The sequence below is a fragment of the Rattus norvegicus genome, chromosome 14, assembly GCF_036323735.1.
Source record: "Rattus norvegicus strain BN/NHsdMcwi chromosome 14, GRCr8, whole genome shotgun sequence".
Taxonomy (NCBI): domain Eukaryota; kingdom Metazoa; phylum Chordata; class Mammalia; order Rodentia; family Muridae; genus Rattus; species Rattus norvegicus.
Genome location: NC_086032.1, coordinates 21,118,933 through 21,138,775, shown reverse-complemented (window position 1 = coordinate 21,138,775; position 19,843 = coordinate 21,118,933). Strand labels below are relative to the sequence as shown.

At 36.1% G+C, this 19,843-nt stretch overlaps 1 protein-coding gene across 1 annotated transcript; it reads right to left on the bottom strand.

Annotated features, from left to right (window-relative positions):
* Positions 1-325: 325 nt before the first annotated feature.
* Ugt2b15 (UDP glucuronosyltransferase family 2 member B15) lies at positions 326-15,910 on the bottom strand. The gene is made up of 6 exons (NM_153314.3): positions 15,157-15,910; positions 13,535-13,683; positions 12,000-12,131; positions 4,475-4,562; positions 1,857-2,076; positions 326-800 (listed from the first exon to the last, which is right to left on the bottom strand). The coding sequence occupies exons 1-6, from the start codon at positions 15,878-15,880 to the stop codon at positions 521-523; spliced, it is 1,593 nt and encodes a 530-aa protein (NP_695226.3). The 5' UTR covers positions 15,881-15,910; the 3' UTR covers positions 326-520.
* Between the last annotated feature and the right edge of the window lie 3,933 nt (positions 15,911-19,843).

Sequence of the window (19,843 nt, the reverse complement as noted above, 5' to 3'; positions counted from 1 at the left end):
GACTAAGCCACGACCCAAAGGCTATATATGGACTGACCCTGTGCTCGAACCTCATTGGTAGCAATGAATAGCCTAGTAAGAGCACCAGTGGAAGGGAAAGCCCTTGGTCCTGCCAAGACTGAACTGCCAGTGAACAAGATAGTTGCGGGGAGGGTGGTAACGGGGGAAAGAAGGGGAGGGGAACACCAATAGAGGAGGAGAGTAGGAGTGATTAGGGGGATGTAGACCAGGAAACCGGGAAAGGGAATAACAATCGAAATGTAAATAAGAAATACCCAAGTTAATAAAGATGAAAAAAATGACTCTATCAAGTACAGTTTTTTTTATATTTTTATATTAAGTGCTATTAAAATTTATGAATGATGGAATTTTTGATAACATATCAGTATTTATGGAGTTATATGTCTTCTTACAAAGATGATCTGCCTTGACAAAAAAATAATCAGGAAGTGTTAAGAAGGTGATTCATAAATTAGAATGAGGCTGAAATTTCATTCCTGTAGTGCATTGTCAATGAGCTCTACTCATTCTTCATTTTCTTTTCCTTCTTCACAAAGAGTCGGTAAATAAACAAGAAGGATTTTACAGTAAGGACTGCAATGACTGCCGAACAGGTGAGCAGGAATCCAATCACATCCAGAGAGTGGTACTGGTACCAGGGAAGGTTATGTCCAAGTGGTCTCAGGTGCTTGGCCCCTTTGTGGCGCATGACAAACTCAATCCAGAAGACAGCCTTGTCCAGGGGCTTCATAGGTTGGTCATGGTGAATGGTTGACAACCACACAGCATTTTTTTTATAGCTATAAGAGAGAAAATGGTCATCAGTTAATGGAATGAAATCCTGCTCTTACCCATTTAGAATAATTTTGATATCATTGCTGATCTTCATTTTTTTGGTTAACATTCTGATTTTAGAAAAGTCCAAATTTCACAGAAAAGCATTATGCAAGTGCATTTGACTCTACTGTTGAAAAGACGACTGATGGCTACATTACGTAGAAGGGTGACTTAGAGGCCTGAGTTACCACTCCTAAATATCAGTTTGATTTAGCACAACAGGTAGGAATTACAACGGTTGTAATTTCAAAGCACAAGAACAAAATTGTTTCTTTCTTCTCATAAAAATATATTCATTCATTAGTATTCACAGTATAGTTTTTACTATTTAGGACTCAGCTTTTCTGGTAGAAGAATAAGAAGAGTAGAAGCTCCTCAGAGATGGGTAGGGTGTTTAAATAGAGAAGAAGATGTGAATACAGTGAAGGGAGAGATCATAATTCAAGGAATCAAACTAGGGAAATGGGAAAAGGAAGAGGCAAATGGAGACAATAACAACTAGAATGTATGAAAAATTATACTAATAGCTATTTATGCCTTACATTCTATTCCAGGCCTATATACATATATAGTCTTAATGAACTTTTCTCATCTGACTTGATGGTTCTCCTTCAAATACCCAACAAATGCCTACTAAAATACCCCACACAAGACAAGAAAGCATTCTTTTGAGGTATTATACAGGGGTGTCAAAAATACTTCTTGCCCAAGCAGTGTGGAGGGTAAAGCAGAAGGTTTGCACACTTAGGATTACCCTGATTTACATAGCAATGAAACATAAAGTAAAACAAGGAATTTAAAAACCATGAGTAAAGGAGAGAATAATGTGGGTACTGAATCAAGCCCTTATTTTTTCTGTTCCTATCATTATCATTACCTTCAGTATAATTCTCATTTGTTTGGCTTTTGGTAAGAAGACAATGAATGTATGTCTAAATAACCATGTGACCAAATGAATGGATGAATAAATAATAAATAAATACATGAATAAATGGAACATTATTAAAGATTTTACTCACAATGGATTGTTTATTATTTCCTTTAGTGCATTGAACAAATCTGACTTTGACATTGTCCTGATATTCAGTGTAACAGCTGCTCCTTTGGCCACCATGTGGGCAATGTTATCATGTTGTTCTCCAAACATAGGAATGCCAACCATAGGGATTCCATGATAGATGGCCTCATAGACACCATTGGCTCCACCATGAGTTACAAAGGCTTTGGTTTTTGGATGACCTAGAAGAAGATGAATTCAGATTAACATTAATTAGCAGTTTTAGTCGTGAAAAGAGATATGTATACTAAGAGGAACTGAATGGAGAAGTTTCTATATCAAGATTCTTAAAATCATAAGCTCTCTAAAATATTTTTCTGTCTCAGGGCAAGAAAAAATTCTGGAGAACTATTTTTGCCAATTTACATGTGACTTGAGACTTTAAGTATTAAAAACCCTCTTTAAGTTGAACATATGAAGTACATAGCAGGTAAAAAAAAATGAGTGAGAAAATGGAATCCCACAGATTGGCAAACGAACTTTACCAACCTGCATCCAATAGAGAGCTAACACGCAAAATATACAAAGAACTAAAAAGTTGGACTCTAGAGAACCAAATAACCCTACTTGAAAGTGTGGTACAGAGCTAAGCATAATTATTAACTGAGAAATCTTGAATGGATAACAAGCACCTAAAGTAAAGTTCAACATACTCAGTCATCAAGGAAAATGCAAATCAAAATGACCCTGAGATTTCACCTCACACCAGTCAGAATGACTAAGATCAAATACAGGTGAGGATGTGGAGAATGAGGAGCATTCCTCCATTGGTGCTGGGATTGCATACTGGTACAACCACTCTAGAAGTCAGTCTGTTGGTTCCTCAGAAGATATGACATTGTGCTACCCGAGGATCCAGTTATACCACTCCTGGGCATATACCCAAAAGATGCCCCAACCTATAACAAGAAAACATGCTGTACTGTGTTTGTAGCAGCTTTATTTAAGATAGCCAGAAGCTGGAAATGACTCATATGTGCCTCAACAGGGGAATGGATACAGAAAAAGTTGCACATTTGCACAGTGGAATACTACTCAGCTATTAAAAACAATGACTGCTTGAAATTTGAAGGAAAGTGAGTAGAAGTAGAAAATCTCATCCTGAGTGAGGTAACCAAGTCACAAAATAATGCACATGGTATGTACTCAGTGATTAGTTGTTATTAGACATAGAAAGCTCTGAATACCCATGATACATCTCACAGACCATATGAAGCTCAAGAAGGAAGAAGACCAGAGTGTGGAAGCTTCAGTCATACTCAAATGGGGGAAGAAAATAATCACAAGAAGTAGAGGGTGCGAGTGAAATAACCAACAGAAGGGAGAGAGACTCTGTAGAGACCATATCTAGTGTATAATCGTGGGCCATGTTTGAGGGATGGGGCTGACCACTCACCTCAAAAAATATTAATCTAGAATTCTTCCTGTCAAAAGGAAAAGAAGGGACAAAAGTTGAGCAGAAACTAAAGGAAAGGCCATCCAGTGACTGCTCCACCAAGGGATCCATTCTGTCAGTAATTACCACACCCAGATACTATTGCTGATGCCAAGAAGCATTTGCTGACAAGAACCTGATATAGCTGTATCCTGAAAGTCTTTGCCAGAGCCTTACCAATACAGATATGGATACTTGCAGTCAACTATCAGACTGAGCATGGCGATCGCTATGGAGAAGTTGGGGCAAAGAGTGAAGGAGCTGAAGGGGTTTGCATCCAGAGAGTAAGGACAGCAATATCACCCAACTAGACCCCCTAGATCTCCCAGGAAGAAAACCATCAACAAAGAATATACACGGAGGGATGCATGCCTCAGCTGAATATGTAGCAGAGGAGAGACTTATGAGGCAACAATTCGAGGGGAGCCCCTTGGTTCTGTGGAGGCTTGATGACTCAGGATGAGGGAAAACTAGGCCGCTTAGCCAGGAGTGGGTATGGGAGCACCCACATAGAGGCATGAAAGGAAGGAGGGAGTAGAGGCTTTGTGGAAGGGAAACTGGGATAAGGAAAATACTTTGAAATGTAAATAAATAAAATAACCAAATAAAAATATTTTAAAGGTGACCTTTCTTACTCTTAGGGAACTTGGATAAAGGACCATTCTGTTGTATAATTGAGCTAGTTATTTAGCTTTAACCATCAGTCTGTTGAGAGTTAGACACTGGTAGACACAGTTTTATGCAAATGGTCAAAATGTAAAGTGAGAAGAAGAAATAGAGAGACATGGATTGGGTCATGAGTGAGTCATTTAACAAAGTAAGGTATGGGGTTATAACCACTTAGAAAGTTCTGTGCATGCATACATGTTTCATTTTAAATTTGTTGTACAGAATTCACAGCTGTGACATTTGTTTCTAGTTAACAAAAATGAATTAGAATAAAATCCCCCTGACTTAAAGAAAGAGAAAGATAGAAAGAAGGAGAGAAAGAAATATATGTGTGGTAAAAAGATCGAATTAATGTTAGAACTTTTTATCTTAAATAAATAATTCCTGAAGTAAGTTTAATATAAAGAGTTTGAAAAGTGATAGGTACAAAAATCCAGGACTCAGTCATGATGTTGCATTTTTTTCTAGAGTCTTACCAAGGAGGTCATTCTGGGGAAGCCACTTGTAGACTCTGGTATTGGGTCCTAAGGTTGCTGGGGTTTTGCCATCAAATTTCCAAAGAACCTGTTAAAAGTTAGACAATTTCATTGGTGTTGCCAAATTTGACATTACAAAGACTGAGCTGTATATATTTAGAAATAGAAATGTGGAGACACACGTATATGTATGTAACAATTAATGGAAAAAAGGAGTTGTGAGTTTGAAAATGACAAGGGGCATGTTTATGGGAGTGTTTGAAGGGAGTAATGGAAAGGCAGAAATGGTGTAATTTTAATTTCTAAAAGAGAAGTAATTTTAAATGTAGGTTTTTTTGAAGTAAAGGGAAAACAGCTCTGAACACCTCTGACTGGATAGATGAGAAAGTCCCAAGCAGTGAGTACTGAGAACTCAGAAGACTCACACAAGAGTGCCAGCAATTTTTGTGTTACACTCACACAGGTAACTATAATCACCACTTCCCAGGAAGAGATGTGTAGACAAATGAGACAGTTAATGATGCAGGAAAATATTAGTACATTGCCATATTGAAATAATTCAACTACAAATAATATTGGCAAATTACTAATAATTTATTTGATCTAAATTATTTTGACAATTCTAATATTGTAGTCTTAACAGTGTAATAAAATACATTTTAATTACTTTAGAATTTATGGTTGTTCACTTGTTCTATGCTACTTAAGTGAATTTCAATTTTTTGTCTTTGATTATGGATTCTTGTTTTTCATGCAGAATTCTCTTTGCCCACGAGTACTTGGATATAATGGCCAACGTGGTCGCTCACAGGATATGGAATCATCTGACTCATCTGGAAGAACCCTTGCATATTGTAGTGTTGGAATTGTTCAGGAATGGAGTTGTGTATGTAGAATTCTTACTGCATTGAGAACACTCCAAGAAAACAGGACAAGGGTCTTGCTACCATGTTTCTTCGAAACACAAGGTTTCTCTTGTTATGTGTCTGTGCTATCTTCCTATATGTACCAGATAGGAGTTGAGTCTATATATTAGTACCCTGACTGTCCTTGTGATTTTATACAGCTTGAAATCCTGTGATCTTTACTCATGTGACATTTCTTAAGCCTTGGAGTATGCATTGTTTGAAGCTATTAATAACGTTGGCTATTTCATGAGAAGTTACTCTGCCTCATATATCAGCTCCATTCTACCATGTCTTACTCTCTCTGGGCTGTGACAAGTGGTACTGAATGGGGACCTAAAGTTGGCTTCATAACAGGAGATTGGGCACACTCACAGTAAGAGGTGAATGAGAATAACAGGGCAGAAGACAGACAAACCTATGTTTGATTTTGGTCATAGGGGCATTGATTTAGACTGTTATCAAAATACTTTACAATGATAAGATTAATAATCAACAGGAAGTGACATCCAGTTTCTTGCATGAATATAAACAGGATGACGATGTTTTAAAATTGGTTTTTCAAAAAAAGATAATGTAGCAGAGGATGGCCTTGTTGGGGACCAATGGAAGGGGAAGCCCTTGGTCCTGCCGAGGCTGGACCCAGCAGTATAGGGATATCAGGGTGGGGAGGCAGGAAGGGGTGGGGTTGGGTTGGGGAAAACCCTCATAGAAGAAGGGGGAGGGAGGATGTAGTAGGGGGTTTATGGCCTGGAAACTAGGAAAGGGAATAACATTTGAAATTTAAATAAAAATATCCAAAGAAAAGGTCAATAGACAATTTCCCAGTGAAGGCAAAATGCCAGGGAAAAGTAGCACCACTGGCAACTATGCAGGTGATCTAATCTTTAAATCTTTCCCTGTTTGTTGAGGATTTAGGAAAGTCTATGGGAAAAGCTAATAAATACATCCTAGGCAATTAGGGCAATTCAAAGGAAAGAAATTCGTCTATCTATTTCTCCCTGGCCTGATTATTTGTTCCCAGTGTTTCCTGTAAAGTTTCAATAATATCAAAATATTTTTCAGGAACTAGATATGGATATTGTGAAGGATTTTTAAGAAAGCCTGTGCTTCTTATGGACCTATTGCTCCATATCACTATGCCTATTTTTTGTTGGAATAGTAAGGCATAATGTCTGCTCTATGGTTTTTATGTAATTGCTACAATGGTTGTTAGTCCTTTTCAATTTCCTCAGTGGCAGATGTGGCTTAAAAATAAAGCCCATCAAAACATTCATCAGCTAGGACTGAGGGATAATCCTAGAAATATCAAAAAGAAAGTCTGATAAGGATTTGTATCAACATTTTACCAGTTGCATGATGTCCCTCCATCAGTCCCCTCACATTAGCTATGCTGCTGTGGCTACCTGCATAAAAACTGACATGGAATCAGACTTAGTGCCTTTTAATATAGAAATATGCAAAATACCTCTGCACCTTATGTCAATTTTAGAGGGAGACTCAGAGATGCTATTGAAAAACAAGTATAGTGGAAACAAATTCAAGGGTTCTTATAAAACAGTTACTTTAGATAACTGTAATGAAGATTGAGAAAGATTAATCAAGCCTCAAAGAGAGATAAAAAATGTTATGGACTTTCTGATGTTATGTAGCAATGTAGCAACCTACAACCTAGAGGGAAATTACCTGTTTTAGGAACAGTTGTTCTACAATAAATGATGTTTGTAAAGTTACCACTTAAACAATCAAAGTAAGTTGCCCTTATAACAGTTCGGTGCTCAGAATCAAGAAGAGCCTGGTTTATGATCTGTATGCAAAAAGGACAAACATTTGGATAAGGAACGATGAAATAAATATGATGAGTATGGCAATATATTGCATGCCAACAAAAAGAATGCCAGCCAACAATCGAGAAACCTTATGAGGGAACCCTAAAGACTCCACAATACAAGGATTTAAATCTAAAAGACAGGATTTCTGCCACCTTCAGAGTAAAGCCAATCTATTATTTAATACAAGCTACTACTCAAACAAGTGTTGCACTGGATAGTCCTTGTATTGCCATTTCCCCTCTTCAATGTCCTATTAAGTGACACACAGGGTATTGGGGAAATAATCTGCCTGAAATAGTTGTATTACTGTTTGTGTCACAGTAGTTTATCAATTAATGGAACCATGATTCTTACAGTAGTGACTGATGCAAGTTATATGAAAGATATGATGCTCCTGATCACTGAACATACTGATTGGCATTTTAAAGCCAGAAGTAAATTTACACGGTTATTATGATTGCAGATATAGTCACTTCATGAAGAAAATGGGATTAATGTGGGAGGATTCAGCAGGATAAATAAGACTGTAGCTTTAAGCACACAAATAAAGGTAAATGATAATTAGTGCATTTACAAATAAAAGGAACTTTTCTAGCATTGTTTGAGTCTGGAACTAATGTTTCTTTTATAAGCATTGAAGAGTCACCCTAATGGCATATTGTAGAAACAAACTCAGACTTGATAGAGTTGTGAACTATGAGCTCAATTAAGATTAGAGAAAATTACAATGTATAAATCCAGAAGGCAGAATGGAAGTCCTTAAGTCTTTTGTTACACATAATATTATTAATCTTTTGTGAAGACACTTTCGATAACAATCCAATGCAGAGACCCATATTTTTACTGCTAATGCTACCTACTGTTCACAATCTCAAATGCTAAGGTAAAAGTTGGGATATCAAAATGGTTAAGAGTGAAAAAGTTTATGGAACCTCTATTGGCACGTTAACAATATCAAAAGCATGAATTGGGTTTTGCATAATGGATAAACACTATATAAAATTTAGTTAATAAGTCTGAACATCTCAATGGCCAATTTCTAAGTGAAAAGTTATAGGCTCCTCACCAGTAGTCAGACAACAGTTGGAGAATGGCAACAGAGATCTGTAATTTTCTCCCTGCAATTTTCATGTTTTTGTAATTGAAAAATATGGTAAATGTAATGCTTAGTTGACTTGTGAAACCTTAATGCCACCATTTGGTCAATTTGAGCTTGACAGCCATTACCTGCACTGACACCTATTAGTAAAGATTTGTCTTAAACTATTATGAATTTGAAAAACTGCTTTTACACTATACCTATTCATCTTAATAATAAGGTATATTTAGCCTTTTCTGTTTCTTCACGCAACCCTAAAGAACCGCAGCTTTTATATCAATGTGCTGTATTACCTCAATGCATGGCTAAATCCACTATGATGCCCCAATTCCATGTTGTAATGGTTTTAGAGCCCGTGATGCAGGCCTTTCCTTAGGGTTATAGTATTCATTATATGGATGATGTTCTGATAGTCCCTTCCAAACCAAAAGAGATACAATGTGTATATGGCATGATTCAGGATGTGCTAAATAAATACAGACTGATTATTATACCTGAAAATGTACAAAGGTCAGACATTATAATATCTGGGGAAACTAGAAACTAGCTTGTTATTAACCATGGCAAGGATAATTTAAAACCAGCGAACAACTTTCAAAATTATTAGGGAATATTAATTGCCTACATACTATTTTTGAGAATAACTAATTTTGGAGTAATTGATCTATTTAAAACTCTGAGAGATGGCATTTGATTTTCTGTGTTTTCATCTTGATAGTCAAAAGTACTACAACTATTTGAATCCAAGTTTTAAAAAAGGCATTTTTTATATTGTGCCTTTAAAGTTATTTTCCCCTAAATTGTCTCCTATATGCATTAAACAACAAGAGAATATGCCTTGGAATGGATCCATTTACATTCTAAGGGCCATAAAATATTACTTGCTTTCTCTTCTGGCTCAATTAGTATATCAGGGTAGGATCTAATGTCTACAATTGTATGGATATATTACTTGCTCTATTTACCTTGCACCTAACTAAAAATAAGTTTTAAAGTGAGTTACAGAACTCTATGTAGTTTTCAAACACGGATTGTTATAGTAGTATTAGAAACTTCTTATTTCATTTTCACATCCTACCTTGCTCCCATTGCTACAGGATCTAAAACAAATGGTTCTAACCTGCACTCATGCTTCGTTTATTACTCATACTTGTACACTCTCTAACCTTTCTGGTACTATTACAGAATGAAATAAACAAGCTGATGCATTAAACAGCCCTATTTCTTCTTTCATACTATATGAACATACACCACTGCACATTAATGCTGTTGGGAATTCTTGTACAATACCATATCCCACTTAGACAAGTTAGACAAATTGTACAAGAATATGCTACTTTTTAGCCCTTATAATATCATATTCTGAAAGCTAGAATTGATGTAAGAGATAAAAAATATTAGTGATTTAAGGAAAGTATATTCGATTCACTATGCTCTTCTGTCTTTGATACTGTACGTGCATGTATGCATTGATATATATTCTAAATTTCTTTTGGTTCTACTTTTATACTCAAAGAATGCTTTTGCAATGTACTTTTTCTTATCCAAACTTTCCAAGATAAGGGAGTCCCTGCTTTTAATAAAAACTGACGGTGGATTAGGCATAGTAGAAAAAATTAAAACTACTGTAAATGATGGATTATTAATCGTATTGTAAGAATTCTTTACAATCATTATGCTCAGGGCATAATTAAAAGAACACATAGAATGTAAAAATAAAAATTATTAAAAAAATCATGGGAGATGCTTAGGGATATCATTGCATTTTCCTTATGTTCTTTATTTTTCAATTTACCTGAAGGTGATGCATGTTCAGGTACTCAATACTATTTCTCTACAGAACATGCTGAACTGCCTTTAGACAGGCTTATGTGATTTCAACAATTTAATCCTTGGAAGTAGAGTTGTCTCAAGAACTTTAACAAAGTATGTGCATCTGGCACTGCAGATACTTCCAATGAAGCATTTTGGACTCCTCTCGACTCCTCTAGCCTTGATTCATGCAGGACTAAGGTAGCAGGTGAGAATATTGTGACAATCAATATGAATATAGAAATCCTCCAGCTAAAAGGTAAAAAGATTCATTGACTCTATCACCAGAAGTGAAGTTTGTCTACTTTGGTAGACCCTATGCACCAAGGAAGAAGTTAACTGACAGCATTTGTCATCACCTAAAAATCTCTGGTGATTCTGTCTATTCCCATAAATCTGTGGATATTCACACATGCAAAGATAATGAAATTTCAATGCATATTAAACAAAATCACACTGATTATTCTGTGCTTAAAAAGTTAAAAAGGAAGAGATGTGAGAAATGAGTCTGAGCATAGAGGCAATTTTTGAGTTGTTGTCAAAACACTCCAAGAAAAATAGAAAGGACCTTTGACCACAGTTCCTTCAAAGCCAGAAATTACTTTTGGAATTTGATTTGCCCCCCTTCTCAGTTCTAGCAGATAGGAGTGGGTCTGCTTTGGGTTAACCACTTCGACTTCTTACTGTCCGCCAGGTAATGTTTAAGCTGTCCTTCATGTTCCTTTTGACAAAACAATGGTTTTGTCACACATAGCTCATTTTATGTTTGAAAGCAGCTGGAACTCATGCACTATGGACTCATGACCTTTCGTGACCCTCAGAGTGTTGTTCTCTGAATAAAGTTGGCTAATGCCTCTGACTTCCACCTTCCTCTGGAGTAGTGACAAGGTAGGATTCAAAAATAGGTATTAAACCTGCTGTACCAACTTCATCCAAGTAGACATACAATCCTTTGTAGAGCAGCTGCTGCGGACAAATAGTTCAGAACATGTTGGCCTCATGAGCACACTGGACTTACACCTGATCTCCAAATAATGACTAGGACCACAACAGTTAGATTGATATCTCTTTTTTCATTTCCGTAAGAGTTTCATTGAATAATCTTTTTTCTTATTCATCCCTCCTTACCACAATCTTCACTAAAGCACTCCTTTCCATACCCCCCTACTTCAGTCCTTAAAAATAATCTATCTTCCTACCTCAGGAGTCTGAGGAATGGGGATTTCCTGCTGTTGAAGCCACTAATCTGAGTGGCAGTGTGAAATTGTGTCAAGTCACAGGCTCTGGGAAGCAGCTCCACAAGAGTTTGTGCTAAATTGTCATGGCACTGGGAAAGCCCAGTGTATTAATTTGATCTGTGCGGTATTAACTGTGTGTACTTTTATTGCCAAAATCAAAATTAAAAGCAAACAATAAAATGTAAGGAGCCATTTGTCCTCTCCAAATATTCTCCCATGTGTGGTTTTCCACTAGGGAAGGGTTGACTTAGATTTCGTCTGTGTTTTTGGTTGCACAGGTTTTATACATGTTGGTCTTGATTCACATGAACTAAAAATGAATGCAACTATTATCATTTCATGAGAAAGCAAGAAGAATTTTCTATGTCTACCAACAGCCATCACAGGCATGACCCTTGTCATCATAATGCCAGTATTTCAGAATGTACCCACAGAAATCAGAACATTGATATTCAGTGCACTTGTCAAAAATATCTTCTGAATTGTACCATCTCTTGTGTATTTCTGCTTTTAATTTATCTAGGTAAATTAAAGCTTACCTAAACCTTTAGGTTTCACACAATCTCTGTTAGAATCAGACCTTCTGAGGACTTTCACAGTCTCAGTTTACAGTCGCCTCTCATGGGCAATTTACCTCACCTTTTGTGGAATCTGGGCAAGGGCCCATGCAATTGCATTGGCCTTTTCTTCTGTCATGCTGCTGACCATTGACCCCAGAGAAAACACCACCACGCCATGCTCTCCAGAGCTCTGGACAAAATCTTCCATATCCTGTGAATAAAGCACTTGTTCTATCACACAATAGCGATTATAGAACAATCACGTACGAAAGCTTAAAAAAAAACCTAGGAGAATAAAAATTGAAATGTTTTTTGGAATTTATAAAATCATGGTGTTAAAACATACAGAAGACAGAACTGGCATGGTCAAACACAGGCAATGGTATGATGTGTACTCATATGTGTTCAATAAAGGTTCTCTATGTTTTACTCTGGTGAATTGAAAGCTAAGGAATGCAAATATAGTATGTGAAACGTTGAAGGAATCAGAGAAAGGACTGAAAGAACTTGAAGGGGCTTGAGACCCCATATGAACAACAATGCTAACCAACCAGAGCTTTCAGGGACTAAGCCACTACCCGAAGACTATACATGGATTTACCCTGGGTTCCAACTGCATAGGTAGCAATGAATAGCCTAGTAAGGGCACCAGTGGAAGGGGAAGCCCTTGGTCCTGCCAAGACTGAACCCCCAGTGAATGGGATTGTTGGAGGGAGGATGGGGATGGGAACACCCATGTAGAATGGGAGGTAGAGGGGTTAGGGGGATGTTGGCCTGGAAACCGGGAAAGTTAATAACATTGGAATGTAAATAAGAAATACCCAATTTAATCCAGATGGAGAAAAAAAGAAATATTGGTAAATTTGAAGCTGCATTACATTTTTCATCTGAAAGAATTTGCAAATTTTGCATTGCTGTTCAATTTTCTCTTATGATGACTGATTTAATTCTAGTAGCTAGTGTGTAATGCAACAGTATCTATGCTGTGTTATGTACGTATGTGACAGTTAATGCATACTTCCTCCTACGATAAATAAAGTGTTTTGACTCTCTATAAAATAATCACAACTGTGGGGTAATCATATAGTATGCAATAATTTCTTGATATTGTGTATTAATGAGTATTTTCTTCATTTCTCCAAATTCCCCACCTTTTATCTAATGAAGGCCACGATAAAATCAGATGTTCTACTCTATTAACTTTAACATATTATTTTGAGACTGTCTCATATTGAACATGAGTCTCAGTATTTTAACAGGTTAGTATCCTCAGTTTTAACCTGCTTCTGCAACTCAGTCCTAAAGTCATACATGCTGTGCCAGAATACTCAATTCTGTATGTGGGCACTGGGATTCAAACTCATGTTCTTATGGTTGCTTTGTAAGAACTTTACTTAATGGCCAATCACTCCAATACCCTACATGCCTTCACTCACTGATATATTTTTTTCATGTGTGTCATGCTATTTCCTGGGCTTATCGAGCTCTAACTTAGCAGGACTTTTAATTCCACTTCCCACATATCTCTATTATTGGTAGAAAAATGTAATGAAAGATGTAAAACATTTCATGAGAAATGATATGAAATGAAAAAAACAGAAAGAATGTATTTACCTTGGGCAAGGGTTTAGGAGGTCTGCATTGGAGTCCTCCAATATAGTCAACATTTGGTAATGTTGGGTGGGGAAATTCCAAATCCCAGTAGGATCTAATGAGCCACATTTCTGCTTTGCCCATTGTCTCAGCTAAGGTGGTGGGCCTTCCTAGAAAGGGAAAATGAGCAAGTGAGACAGAGTAAACTTGAGAGGACTGTCTGCTGAGTATAAAATCTATTTCCTTAAAATGTTGGAAGAATTCATGTGTTATGTAGCACATGTGCATGTAAAATGTAATACTTTAATACATACTATAACTTATATCAATACTTGTTTTCTCGTTCATATAAATCCATGTTAATTTGTGTTTGTTTTTAAAGCAAACTGTAAGAATTATTTCATGTTTCCTCATTAATTTAAAACCATAATTATTTACAGAAATAACCTCTAGGCCATTATATGAGCAAGCACATATTTTTCTCTCCAAATAAAAAAAAAACTATGGTAAATATCAACACATATTTCATGCCCAAATCTCTCATTATGCTGTGCAGCCAGAGTTTTCAGTATGATAGTTTGTAGCTAGTCTTTATTCCTTACAGGAAATTGTAAAGTTTATAAATGGCTAAATATTTGGCTAATGCTTCTAGTCTTGTTTCATATTAATATATTTAATAGTATTTATACTATAAACTATCACAATATGTTCAGAATTATGAGAATAGGAATTTTGGGCTAGACTTAGCTGTGGTACATTTTTAAGAGAAAGAAAGGAAATGATTTTATAAAATCCAGCACATGTGTTCATGTTTCTGTTGAATTTTGCCATTTACAACAGAATTTAGGTAAGGGTCCAATAAAAAAATGTGGAGCTGGTAGAAATATCAGTTCTATTTCTAAACTTGGGAAATATCATAACAGCTTTCAAGATTAGGGAGATTTTTAAAAAATGAAATCAATAGAAAATATTTTATGATCTATCTTTTCATTAATTTATACACATATCTGCATGAGCATATGTTATTTTATACCAGTGCCTGTGGATACCATGAAAGGGTAGCGCTTCTCTTGTAGCTGAAGTTACTGGCAGTTTTGAGCCACTTGACATGACTGATAGTGTGAAGAGAACTCCGGTAATAAACCATACATAAACAATTTCAGCCCTTTGGCCATGTTTTCACACCCTACATTTTCATTTTAAATAAAGACACTGGCCTAGACAAGAGAAAATAATTTCTTCAATGATATCTATCTATCTATATCTATATCTATATCTATACATATTGAAACTACAAAATATGACATTCTTGAATCTTCATGAACCCAGATTCGCTAACTGCTTAGAAACTTATTAAAATACAGGAAAAAATTCAGTAGAGGAATAAAGAATCACCCAGACACCATTTAATTTCATCTCTATACAATTGTATAGCTAACCAAAGTATCTTGTGTCAGGACTGCTACCTTCTTCTATTTGGTCAATTAAATGAGCTTTTACAAGATTTTGTGAATTTGATAGCTAATATCATTATACATTTGATCACCTATAAAAAACTACTTCACTTTGTATTCCATGGTCATAAGGCTTTACACACCTGGGAAACTTAGGTTTTCAAGCTACTGAGATGAAATGTAACTTACCCAAAATCTCACTGTAAAATGGATCCCATTTCTTGGCATTAAACATATGGAACCAAAAGTCAAAATAAAGCGTACATATCATATTTTTTACCCTGTCTATGAATGTCATTGGGCCACCCATTCCTGACAAAATTACTGGTACATAAGATGGAGGTAATATAAATCTTCCACTGGACTTTTCAATTTTGTAGCCTGGAGAGAAGCGAAGACTGTACAGAAAAGGAATGTGGAGCACTTCGGCTATCAGCTCCCCACAGGCAGCCACAGGATCTGACAAAAGAACATCAAACTTGGATTCCTGTAGTTTTGCCATGAGCTGCTTGTTTGAAACGGTGTCTTTACAAAGACTTAGATAGTAATCAGAAAATCCATCTATCATATTTTGTAGTAAAGGAGAATAAGACAAACATGTATCTCTTTGCAACTCATAAGTCCACACATCCACAAGCTTTATGAAATAATTTTCCAGTTCATCTTTACTGACAGATGTAGGGAAAGTTTCAAACTTAAGATCTGGCGATTTTTTCGGATCAAGAACATAGTAAGCCGAAGGTTTCAGAACAGTGACTTCATGGCCCCTCTGTACAAGTTCATCCAGTATTGTTTTTATATTCATCCAGTGGCTGAATTCCATCGGCCACACCAACACCTTCCCACAGTTCCCAGATTGGAAACAGCAACTTATCTGTAGCAGGAGAAGAGCAGAAATCCACTTCCCAGGCATCTTAAAAATCAAAATCCTTCTGTTCACAGTGTTTTCCTTTCTGTCACTGCTTGACCTTTTATCTAGTAAGCTTTACACCAGAGGTTAAAATATAACTTGCATTGCTCAAAGCTGATAAATGATAGTTACCATGGTGATAGGAGAAAAAGTGAATAACGATTTTAATTATTCTGTTTACATGAGAGCATTTAATGTCTCTTTTATGATGGAGTGTTTTTAATAAGACAAGTGGTAATTACTTCATGTTCAATTATTAGTGGTACATAGATATTAGAATATCTCACAAAACTAGTGACATGATAATGTGACTGGACTCTGAATTCTCCTCTGTATAGAATTGAAAGCACATTAATATACATAGTTGATCATTATTCATCATTATTCCTTCCACAAAATGAATGAAGAAATTTTGTATCTATGTTGATCACTATATTCATGTAATCCAATTCAACAATATAAGTGTATGACCAACGTTTTATGGCATAATCGCAGTTAATTATGAACAGTTCAATGATAAATTTGCAAGAATTTCATGCAACATACTTACTCGCTTAGTCCTCACTTCAGCAAAATCAAAAACCTGGAAAAATAAAACGGATATTCCACTGGCCTCTTCCATAAAGGGAGAAAGTATAAAGAGATGTGTTGAGATTCCACAACATCAATGTGATAACTAGAATTTTCTGAACACTGAAAAACTGTTGCACATACAAACCCCATTAGTATACACAAAACCTGCCTGGGATTACAGATCATAATCCTAGAATGGATAAGGGACACATGAATTCCCATCCCTACCTGAGGATTTACTGGCAGAAGAGGGAAGCTGTGGATGAACTCAGGAGCTTCAGAATAAGGCTAGCCATACTTCAGGAGATGGCTTTATCCTGTTGTGGTAAATAATTTATGGGGAATTTCTCCTTATCCTTGACCATTCAGTTTCCAAATAAAAGATACAAAACCTTTATAATTAAGTTAATCTTAACAGTACTGGAAGTGGGCTGATAGCAATGTTCTATGCTATTTTATCTACAGCTCTGTCAATAACACATCAGTTATAACTTGGCAATTTCAATTTGGGTAGCTTTAATTTCAAGTGGTCAGCATTCATGCTCATGTCTTTATGGTTCAACAACCCCATAACATTCTATCCTCTCCTCCTCCTCCTCCTCCTCCTCCTCCTCCTCCTCCTCCTCCTCCTCCTCCTCCTCCTTCTCATGTTCTCTGCTTCAGACCTAAGCCTATGAGATAAACCTATGCCTACCTCTCTTCTGCCCAGCTGTAGGCATATCTGAACCTGATATGTCAGAGTATGCAGTGACACCAAGAAGCTTTTGTCATGCCCTGGATTGAAGATGATGTCGTCTTTCATATTCTGTGTGGTTGGTGTGGTGAGATTCGCAGCTAGCACACTATAGAAATTTGAACAGAGTAAAAATACCCAATACATATTTTTTTCCTCTATCACCTGATCTTCCTGCATAGATCAGTATATGCCTTATAAATTGGTTGACCAACTTGCCCATGGTTCCTGAATCTTAGATCACTCTATGCTAAAATCCAGTTATCTAACCATATGTACATTCACAACAGGGAGCAGCACATGGGAAACTATGTGTTTCATTCTGTAGAATCACTTTTAAGATAATTTAATGAATATGACCTCCCCTGCCACCGTTACATCATCCATTGACTACTTTTTAAAATTTATTCATGTTAAGAGACTTACCTGTTATTTCTCATCTTCTGGCAAAATGACAAATTATATTTAGATATTCCAGCATAGAGAGAGCCCAAACATTATCTCTATAATTCCATAGGTATTTCTTAATCAATTAGAGTGAATAATAAAAATTAATACCCTTTTACATGTAAAATCAATACAGTTTACCTGTCCTATGAACAAATCATGACACAGTAATGGAAAATTTATGAAATAACAAGACAGCATTTGTTTCTAAAGGACAAGAAACTGTCTGCCAACAAACTGCTAAGAGTAAAATTGATGTATTTCCTTGTAAAGATTTCAAAATTAGGAAATGTTAGGCAATTTTACTTTACTAGAATATACTGTTGAACAATTCGATAAAATTAGAAATTAAGTACACGTAATGAATGGCATATCTCCAGAGATGTTCTTAGTATAAAGAATTAAATGTAATATAATAAAATAATTATTCAGTCAAAAATATGAACTTTGAGTAGCAAGTCTTTTGGAGGTTTTCATTTGTTAAATTAAAAATAGTTTATTTTCATTTAATGTAACCTAGTAGTAGTTTCCCCTCCCTTTACTTCTCCCTTTTTTTCTCCTTCTCTCCCCTCTTGATCTGCCCCCTCTCTGTCATTAGAAAAACAGCAAGCTTCTAAGAGATAACAACCAAATATGACAAAAGTAAGTATAAGTTGAAGCAAAAATAGCAGAGGACACAGCAACCCCACAAGAGGAATAACATCTGAGGAGCTGACACAGTAGATATAGACTAACTTGTTCTCCCAGTCAGGACTCCCACAAAACTAAGTGAGTAATCTATGCTATATATGGAAGAGGACCTGTTGTGGATCTATCTAGTACCTGTGGTTGCTTCTTCAGTCTCTGTGAGCTCCTATTCCCCTTGCTTGTTTATTCAGTGGGACTTATTTTTCTGGTATCATCCAAATACTCTTACTCTTCCTACTAAGAGCAAATCAGTTAGAAGAGTATCTGACCTTGAATGTAAGTTCTATGAAACAACTAAGGCAGTAATGCCAATAGAAAAACCAAGGCAAATGACTTCAAATAGCCTCAAAGACACTTTAAACAATTAGACATTGAGTTCTGAAGTATTTTAAGGAGATAAGAGATCCCCTCCTGACACACACACACACACACACACACACACACACACACACACATACACACACAGAGAGAGAGAGAGAGAGAGAGAGAGAGAGAGAGAGAGAGAGAGAGAGCCACAAAAATTTTGAGAAAATCATTGGAAAATGTATTTCTATTTTAGGAAAGTTTGGGACATCCAATTCCAAGATCATCAAGGAATTCCTAATGAATTTGCCCAAATGACATTATCTGGTGAATATTTTCATCAACTTGTCAAAGTCCTGTTGAAAGAAAAACATAAAATAGCAGCAGGAAAATAACATTTGCAATCATTACATAATTACTATTAGAGTAACATCCAGCTTCGCAGTAGATGCCCTATGGGCCAGAAGACAAGGTAGTACATTCAGAAGCAATAGAGAAGAGGCTGAAACAATATATGCCACAAAATTACCTCTCAGATGTTAAGGAAAGAGCTAGTCTTTGAGAAAGTAGAAAACATATGAATTTAATCCTATTAGGCAACTTTATAAGACATGGCCAAGACGGTCCTATGTTAGACAGAAAACAAAAACATGACATCATAATCATATAAATATGTGAAAGACAAAAAGCCAGAGCACAGCTAATACAGAAAGGAGAGTAGAAAACAATCATAACATATTTTATGCTAATATTACTAAAATATATATAAGAGAAAAATAAACTAGCATTTACAGACAATAAAGATGATATGTATGTATGCTTAGTTATGCAAAACCTGCTTTTGGATGGCTTTTCCCTAATAGGGCTGCTTTGTCTAGTCTCAATAGGAGAAGGTGTGACTAGTCCTACTTCAATTTAACATGCCAAAGGGGCTTGTATCCAAGGGAGACCTCCCCTTCCTTAGGAAAAATAGAGAGAGTATGGAGGGAGGTATGGTGAGAGGAAGGGAGTGAGAGCAGAGGAGGGAGTGAGTGGAAGCTGTGTTCAGAATGTAAAGGAAATTAACTAATTAATTAATAATAAAAAGAAATTCACTTTAAGAATAACAATATATTTCCTGGAAACAAAATTTAAACAATAAATATTTTCCAAATGGAAGCAAAATGAGTTCTGCAGTTACATCAGATTAGAATTCAGTAGGAAACATTTCAAAAGGTTTTAAA

Coding starts and splice junctions, on each gene's coding strand:
- Ugt2b15 (NM_153314.3), bottom strand. CDS start 15,880: ATGCCTGGGAAGTGGATTTCTGCTCTTCTCCTGCTACAGATAAGTTGC. Junction 13,684..15,156: donor ATTTTACAGTGAGATTTTGG/GTAAGTTACATT, acceptor TTCCCTTTCTAG/GAAGGCCCACCACCTTAGCT. Junction 2,077..4,474: donor TCCCCAGAATGACCTCCTTG/GTAAGACTCTAG, acceptor ATCTTCTTCTAG/GTCATCCAAAAACCAAAGCC.